Source organism: Tupaia chinensis, unplaced genomic scaffold (genome assembly GCF_000334495.1).
Source record: "Tupaia chinensis unplaced genomic scaffold, TupChi_1.0 Scaffold000257_1, whole genome shotgun sequence".
In the NCBI taxonomy this organism is placed as follows: domain Eukaryota; kingdom Metazoa; phylum Chordata; class Mammalia; order Scandentia; family Tupaiidae; genus Tupaia; species Tupaia belangeri.
In genome coordinates this window covers 703722-713173 of record NW_006159737.1, presented here as the reverse complement: position 1 = coordinate 713173, position 9452 = coordinate 703722, and the positions used below count along the sequence as shown (strand labels likewise).

At 37.4% G+C, this 9452-nt stretch overlaps 1 protein-coding gene across 1 annotated transcript in view; it reads right to left on the bottom strand.

Annotated features, from left to right (window-relative positions):
• The window catches only part of POT1 (protection of telomeres 1), an 82311-nt gene that overhangs the window by 41885 nt on the left and 30974 nt on the right, over nt 1-9452 (bottom strand). The window contains exons 8-9 of the mRNA XM_006149194.3: nt 5957-6247; nt 471-626 (exon numbers count right to left, since the gene is read on the bottom strand). Coding sequence (XP_006149256.1) covers nt 471-626; nt 5957-6247 — 447 coding nt within the window. The remainder of the gene's footprint in view (nt 1-470; nt 627-5956; nt 6248-9452) is intronic.

Below are 9452 nucleotides of genomic sequence, written 5' to 3'. Positions count from 1 at the left end.
ACAAAAAAAAAAAAAAAAAAAAAACCACACGCCGGGTGCATGTGCGTGCGTGCCCAAGATCCCAAGAGGAGAAGATCCTGAGAGGAGAATGGAAGAGAAGGGATTGTGGCATGGCCATCCCCCCTGGAAGGTGATTTCTTGCTTTCTATCTCTCTGTGTCTCTCTTTGTCTTTCTGGCGAGCGCGTGCGTCCTATAGCAAAAACCTCTCCAACAAAAAGAAATGTGCACAGTTACAAAATATTCAAGAAAGATTCCTCAGTTTAAAAAACATTTTCACTCCATTATAACTTCTCTTTTAATAATTCAAACGCATTTTACAATTTAAAATTTCAAAAAAAAAATCTGAAGTGAATTTCTAGATTTCAAAGATTCCTTATAAATGTAACCATTTACTGTTATAACTTAAATGAATGAGAATCATCACAATGTATAAAAACAAGTAGCAAGCAGTTCTGCCACTCAGCATCACCTGCAGAGATCTTGCCACTTGCACATGATTATCGTAGACCAAAATGTCTATTGTCAGATTCTGTAGTCGATGGATCTGACCTAAGTCACCTTCCAGAACAAGGTCTTGTATCAAAACTCTCCAAGATGGGAAGGGCGTCCTGGTGCCATCCCATACCTGCCGTAGAAAGAAGAGCAAAAGTTAATGGTCTTTTTGAAAAGCAGTGATGCTAAAAGGAGTTTCATTTTGGGGTAAAATTACTTCAATATAATTAAATAATGTCTCTAAATATCTGCAATACTTTAAGAACTACATGAGCACTATGGGTCATGTGATAAATGTAGAAGAATGTAAAGGAAAAAGAGATACACTACTGAGTCTACACGAAATACTGACAAATCGTTTATTTCACCTTATTCTTCTGTGTGTGTATTTACAGAATGGCTTGAATTTACAATATTAATTGTAGTCAAAACTATGTATTCCACAAAGCCCCTTTTTAGGAAGAAATGTCTGCAGTGATTCTTCTCTGGTAAACTATCTTCGGGGGTTCACTAAACTATTTTTTGGCTTTGAATTACAAATATTCCTAATATGAATTATTATATTTGAGTTTAAAATACAGAATTAAAAAAAAAATGTTCAGGGCTAGCCCTGAAGCCTTACAGTTAAAAGAGTCAGATCCCACAAGTCTGACTTGAGTTCAAATCTTATATCTGGTGGCTTGAAACACATGTGCAAGCATGTTCAAAATCCATACGTTACAGGGAACCAGCAGTTAGCGTAAAGGCTATGTTGCTGGACTCCCACGTAGTTGACCGCGATTCGCGTCCCGGACCTGGTAGCTGAAAGCTCATGCCGGGCATGTGTGCATGCGTGCCCAAGATCCTGAGAGGAGAATGGAGAAGAGACTGCGGCATGACCATCCCCCTGGGGGGTGATTTCTCGCTTTCTGTCTCTATGTCTCTCTCTGTCTGGCGAGCGCACACGCCCTATAGCAAAAACCTCTCAAAACAAAAAAAAAAAACCCATACGTTACAGAGCGAAAAAGGAATTGTGGGGCATGTCTATGCCCCATACCATCTCTCTCTGGTGAATGCAAGTGTCCTCTGGTGACTAAAGTGTAAGTAAATTAAATAATTTTCAAATTTTAACACACTTCATTTTGTAATATAGTAATCACAATAATGCCAATAGAAATGCAGTTAATTTTTTAAAGAAAATACTTAAATCAGTTTCTGTTCCCTGGGTCAGATGTTTTACTCAATAAAAATGAACCAAAATAACCTTGACAAAAGCTCATGTGTATTAAAGCATGTATGTATACATACTTTAAAGTTTCTTTCTTTTGGGCCAGCAGGTGGAGTGGTGGTTAAGGTGCTGGATCCCACCTGGATGACAGTGGCTGACAAATCCCAGACGTGGAAGCTTGAGAAACATGCCAAGCATGTGTGTGTGCATTGCCAAACTCACAAGAGGAGAATGGAAAAGGGACTGCAGTGTGGTCATCCCCTATGATGAGCAATTTCTCACTTTCCTCCTCTCTGCCTTACTTTGGTGAGCACCCTATAGCAAAAAAAAAAAAAAAAAAAAAAAAAGGTTGATTTCTCTCATGAGAATGAGACATACATGTAGCAACCCCAACAGGGTCTCAGGCCGTGATCTGATCTTCTCCAGCCTTCCTTGCCAGCCAGGACCATGAGCAATGTGCCCTGGCATGTATAGGTCAACCAGGGGGCTAAACTCGTGACCTTCCATTTAAATGCAATTGCTCGAACAGCATGTTATTACTGTGCCACTAACCCAGCTCGAAATGATTTGTATATAAACACAACTAGCAAAACTATGAATGCTTTAAAAATTATGATAATGATTTAGTTCTTTGACATTAAATTATTTATATGAGGTTCAGTTTCCTTCTTAAATTAGTGACACAGCTTTGCTCTGACATTTTCACATTACACATACAATAAATGCTGCAAATTTGCAGTCTCTTTAATATGATGATTTTTTTTTCTTTTTAATTTTTGCTATAAAATGAATGAATGTACTCCCTGGAGAGTGAGAGAAAGAGACAGTGCAAGAGAGGGGAAAAGTGAGAACCTTCCCCCAGGGGAAATGGCTAAGCCACAGTCCCTTCTCCTTCACTTTGCTCTCAGGTTTTGGGCACACACACACACGCCTGCCATGATTTTTCAAGCTGCTAAGTCCAGAACCTGAACTGTGCTATCAGCCATGCGGGATCTGGCTGTATTAACCACCACACGACTGGCTGGCCCAGTATGATGATTTCTTTAATCACATTTTTTTTTTGTTCTCCAAGCCATATAACAGATTAGACATCGCAACTCTCTAGCAGCTCTGGTTGAGAATGACCTCTAGATATTTTTAAAAACCCCCAGATGGGACCAGCAGTTAGCGTAATGGCTATGTCACTGGACTCCCACGTAATCGACCGCGGTTCGCGTCCCAGACCCGGTGGCTTAAAACTCACGCCGGGCATGTGTGCGTGCGTGCCCAAGATCCCAAGAGGAGAATGGAGGAGTAGGGATTGTGGCGTGGTTGATTTCTTGCTTTCTGTCTCTCTGGTGAGTGCATGCGCCCTATAGCAAAAGCCTCTTCAAAAAAAAAAATAAATAAAAAAATTTAAAAAAAAAAGCAGAAATGTGAAGCATAATACAAATAAAAATACTCAAAAGATGAGGCTGTACCAACACTGTGGCATTACAAAAAATAGAATGTATATACTTAAAGAAAATCTAACTTTCAGAAAGATGTTATATAAACAGAACAGAGGAAAGTATAGAATAATGTTAGATTACAAATTTATTATGCTTTTAATGCAAACCATTGCTATACCTTACTACAGAAATAATTAAAATGAATGCATGAAAAAGGACGAATATTAGTACTGTGCCCAGGCTGAGGTAGGAAATAATTATACTACATGCTAACCAGACACCATGTATGGCTCCTCTGGTTTTTAAAAAACAATGGACAAAAATGTATTATACAATATATAGTAAGAAAACCATTCTCAGGAAAAAAAAAATCCCTCATGATTCTACTTCCTAGATATATGAACAATAAAATGCTGCATATATGCTTCCCAATATATCTTCGCTATTTATATACACACTTTTAGTATATAAATGAAACTATATTAATCACTAAATAGGCTATCATGAAACCACCTGAACAAGTCTATATCTATAATATCATTTTATGGTCAGAAAATATTTTATCATACACAAATAATCCACACAATTAATTCTCTATTGTTAGTAACTGAATCTTTTTTCATTTCTAAACTGTACAGAAGATAAATATTCTTTAAAATGTACTTTTGCTAACATCTTAAATTATTTCCTTAAAGTAAAATAAAATTACTTTTGAAATAAATAAGATTTATTTCAAAATTATCCTCAAGAATGAAATTCTTAATTTAATTTTGTAATGGACTTTTTCAATACTATATTAAAAAGTAACAGTGAAAAGAGAGCCGGTTTTACCTACCGGAAAAGACTACAAAAATGGCATGCCAGAATATGTTATGTTTCTTTGGGAGAAACATGTAGATCCAAATTTTGACAGCTAAAAGGTGGCAGACTTTTTTAGCACTTCAGGATTTTCTAACAACATAGCAATCACCAGATGCTCTCTGGGCTGCTGTAGTGGGCAGGGGCCATCCAATGCTCTGTGATGCTGAAGCCATGTGGGAAAGTCCTGTGTGTGTTTCCCAAGGTCTCCCTGTATGGGCCCAGCACGTGTAGACATGCTGGCGATCCCCGCTGGCCAAGGCTGAGGGGCAATTGTGGCACAAAGATTGTCTCTCATGGAAGAAATAAACAAAAACAAAGATGCATCTCTGAACCTTTGTAGATTCCTCATCATTGGAAGTGTTCAGTGGTTAGTAAACACTCATTTTATTTTTTAGGTTTTTGCTATAGGGGTGAATGTGCTCATCAATAGCAGAGAGAAGGAAAATGAGAAATCATCCTCTGAGGGGACAGCCATGCCACAATCTGTTCTCTTCTATTCTCCTTCTCCTCTATTCTCCTCTTGGAATTTTGGGCACATATGTACATGCACCGGGTCCGGGACTCAAACTGCAGTCAGCCATAGGGAATCCAGAATCTTATCCACCACACTACCTGCTGGCCCCAGTAAATGCTCATTTTTACGACGTCACTCTGACCAGAGAGTATAACTAGCTGACTTAAGAATCCTTCCAGCTTTTGATTTTATGTTGCTTTAGTTTCACTTTGGTCATACTTACTTAACATTCTTTATAGCATTCATTTACATTTTCATTATATTTCATGTGTATACAAGTGTGTTATTTTAAGCTTCAAAAACTTTATATTTTATTCAATGATTTTAAGAACTTTATGATTCCTTAATGAGGCAAGGTGTAAACCAAAATAATGCTACACCATAAGATGTGTCCCAGTGCTACCCTATTCTGTTTCTTTTTCTATCATTCTAAACACTGGCTAGAGAAATAACTACTGGACTAGAGCTAAAGCAATGCTGGGTCAACTGCATATTCTGTAGGATAGCCAGGCAAAGAAAATACTGGACAACTGTCTTTTCCAGAAGTTATTCATGAGCTAAACTGGAGTAAGTGTAAACAAACATTAAATGGGTCTTTGGCAGCTCTGTGGTGCAGCGGTAATGCATTGCTCAGAGGGGCTAGATCCCATATGGCGACCAGAGTTTGAATTTCCAGCCCAGTTAGTCTGAAATACACTGGGTACATGCATGAGTGCCCCAGATCTGAAGGACTGGAGGAGGGAATACTGACATGGCAGACCCTGTGGAGGGAGCTCAACTCCCCACAGTCCTCCCTCATGCATTATCATGAATGAAAGGAAAAGAAAACAATTTAAAAAAAGATTAAATGGGTCTTACTGTAACTTTATTCTGCTGATTTAAAAACAGAATATAATACTATATTTAAAGCACAAATCTGACAATACCATTTTTCTCAGGAAGGAAGATGTGAAGAAGAGAAGTATAAGACTAGAGCCGCACGGATACTGAGGCATATCAAAAATGTTAAGTTAAATTTTCTTAGTATAATACATATATATATTCATTCCATAGAATACTGAAAAATAAGCTCTTTATAGACATGGAGGTAGTGCTAATTTATAATTTTAAGTATTTTTAAAAATGTACCTTTAGGGGACCAGCAGTTAGTGTGATGGCTATGTTGCTGGACTCCCATGTAGTCGACTGTGGTTTGAGTCCCAGACCCAGTGGCTTAAACTCATGCCAGGCCCATGTGCATGCGTGCCCAAGATCCCGAGAGAAGAATGGAGGAGAACAGATTGAGGCGTGGCCATCCCCCCCCCCGGGGGGGAGGGTTTTTTTTTTTTTTCTCTCTGTCTTTTTGGCAAGCGCATGTGCCGAATGGTAAAACACCTTCAAAAAAAAAAAAAAAGAAAGAAAGAAAAGAAAAAAGAAAGAAAGAAAAGAAATTAACAACAAAAAAAATGTACCTTTAGAAGAAACGATGCTCCATCCACTTCTGCTTTGCCCAAAAGCTGACAAGTCAGATCGAAATACTGCATTGGCTGAACATCGCACAATTTCAGTAAAGTCAAAGAAGGTGAAATATGAGTGGATGCCCAAACACGTAAGGCTTCTACCATTTTGTGGTCCTCAGAAGTGAAGTTAAAATATTTGCTTGAAGTACGAGGTATGACAGGAGCTCCCAAAGTTCCCTCAAATGTCAAAGAGGCAAAGCCAGGGCTGGTGATACCCTGCGCCTCCTTTTTATACACCTGGATCTATGAAAGGAGGGCAAAGGAGAAAACAGACACAAACAAAATCACTTACTGATGCAAATTCTAAGAACTGAAGAAACTGGAGAGATGAGAAATTTTGCCAGTACAATTAATAAAAGGTATTACTATTTTTCACTTAATTAGCATATGAAATAAAATAAATCGGGGCTATACTGTAAAACACTACACAAACTTTACAGAACTGGGTGGTAGTCTTGATAACCCTAGTAGGCCTGCATTTTTACATTTTATTAGTTTTTTATTAAAGTATAATTTATAGAAAGAAAAGGGGGAAAAAAGTGAGTTATTTATGAATGCCATGGAAAAAACTTAAGATATGAGAGTGTGACATGAATAAAATGCAGCTGAGACTAAGGTGAACTCGTTGTGACTGAGAGACCTGAGATAAACGATTAAGGACCTTGCTTTCTGAATTAGAGGGCTCGTTTAATAGATGCTGGTACATTTATATCATTACATCTTCTTCATGAAATGGCTCTTTGTTGATTCTTTCCCTGCAACTGGAGTATTCAGTTCATTTATATAATATAATGATATGCTGTATTTTTATCTAATGTCTTTTTCTTTTTGTTTCTTGCTCCTTGCTTTTTTGGTTTATATAAGATGTATTCCTATTGTTTCTTGTCTTCTTTTTTCTTTTTAAATTAGCATTTCATTTATTTCTTCTTAACTATAAATAAATCTTACATTTCTCAAGTCTATTTGGAATCAATACTATCATACTTTCTTCCTTCTATTTCATATTTCCCACATACTATTTTACTTCTTTTTTTAAGGGAGATTTTGTCACAGGGCACGTGCACTTGCCAGAGAAAGAGAGAGAAAAAAAAATGAGAAATCACCCTACAGAGTGATGGCCACATTGCAATCCCTTCTCCTCCATTCTCTTCTTGGGATTTTAGGCACACAAGCACTCATGCCTAGCATGAATTTCAAGCCACAAGGTCCATGACTTGAACTGTGGTCAGCCATGTGGGACGTCCAGTGCACTAACCACCAGGAAATCTGCTGGTCTCGTTCTATTTTCTATTTGAGAAATGTAGTAACTTTTAATGTATAACTTCATTTAATCATCTCACCTATCATTTTTGTTACTTTTGTCATGTATTTTCCACATATTTTGCAAACTGACTTCCTGTATTACCATTTCCTCTTAAATGTAATTTGTCTTTTAACGAAACTATAAGAAATAAAAACAAACAAACACTATCTTTTGGGCCAGCCGGTAGCATAGTGGTTAAGTAATCTGGATCTCACATGGTCCATCACACGGTTTGAATCCTAGACCCAGCTGCTTCAGAACATGTGAATGTGCATGTGTGCCCAAAACCCTGAAAGGAGGGAGAAATGAAGATGGGACTGTGGTGTAAACATTTCCCACAGACAGATGCTTTTTAACTCTTCCTCTCCCCCATCTCTTTCATGCATATTCTCTATCATGAATAAAGGATGGGGGGTGGGGAGAGAAATTTCTCCACAGAAATCTTTAGTAAAAGGTGAAAGATTTGTATTATCTGAAGAGAAACCAGAGTATAAGAGAGAAATACATTTCACTAGGCTACGGCAGTCATAGTGACTCCTCTGATGATCTTGGCAAAGTAAACTGAATACCTTCTGGAAAGGAGTTACCATTCTAGATGCCATTGAGACCATTATATAATTCACAAGAGGAGGTAAAAATATCATCACTAACAGGAATTTGGAAAAAGTTGATGCTAACCCTCATGCATGACTTTGAGGGGTTCAAGACTTCAGAGGAAGAAGTAAATGCAGATATAGTGGGAATAGTGAGAAAATCAGAATTATAAGTGGAGTGTGAAGAAGTGACTGAATTGCTATAATCTTGAGATAAAACTTTAACGGATGAGGAGTTGCTTCTTATGGATGAACAAAGAAAGTGGTTTGAGCAAAGATGGGCTGTATTCCTGAAGATGCTGTGAACACTGTTAAAATGGCAACGTAGACTTAAAAAATTACATAAACTTAGTTGAAAAAGCAGTGGCAGGGTTTGAGAAGACTGACTCCTGTTGTGAAAGGAGTTCTCCTGTGGGTACGATGCTTCCAAACAGGACTACATGCTACAGAGAAATCTTTAATGAAAGGGTGAGTCAATCAATGTAGCACGCATTATTGTTGTGTCATTTGAACAGACACAGCCACCCCAGGCTTCAGCAACCACCACCCTGATCAGTGCCATCATCAAGGACACATCTTTCACCAGTAAAACAATTAAGACTCACTGAAGGCTAAGACGGTAGCTAGGTAGCATTTTTGAACAACAAAATTTTCTTTTTTTTTTTAAGAGAGATTTTTGCTACAGGGCATGTGTACTCGCCAGCGAGACAGAGAGACAGAAAGTGAGAAATCAGCCCCTAGGATGGCCATGCTGCAATCCTTTCTCCTCCAATTCTTCTCTCAGGATCATGCGCATAAATGCACATGCACCCAGTGTTGAGTTTTAAGCTGCCAGGTCTGGGACTCAAACCATGGCTGTCTATGTGGAAGTCCAGTGATGTAACCATTACACCATCTGATGGTCCCAAAATAAGTATTTTTAATTAAGGTATGTACATTGTTTTATAGACATAATGCTAGTGCACACTTAATACACTATGTATAAACAATTTTATATGCCCTGAGAATTTTTTTAAAAATTGTATGACTAATTTTATTAAGATAATTGCTTTATTATGGTGGTTTGAAGCTAAACCCACAATTTTTCTGAGAAATGCCTATAAAATATTCCCCCCTCCCAAACTGGTAAAAATGAACAAATGGAAAAGACCAACTTCTGGTGAAATGTGGAGCAATTAGAATTCTCTTACATTGCTAGTGGGAGTGTGAATTTGTAAAAAGTACTTGTAAACTAAATGTGAAATAAGCACATTCTATGACTCAGCAACTGTACTCCTTGTTATATAACCAACTAAAATAAGCAAACATACATACACACATGAACACACATACACACATGGGTTCATTAAAAGATGCATACTAGACTATTTATAGTAACACTTAACGAGCAAAACTAGAAACTGGCTAAATACCTAAAAACAACAGAATACATAAATTCTGACATATTCACATACTTTTGTTTACCTAAGGTGAGATTTATATAGATAAGATATATATTTTACATATATATATTATATATATTTTACATATATATATGTGTGTGTGCATGTAT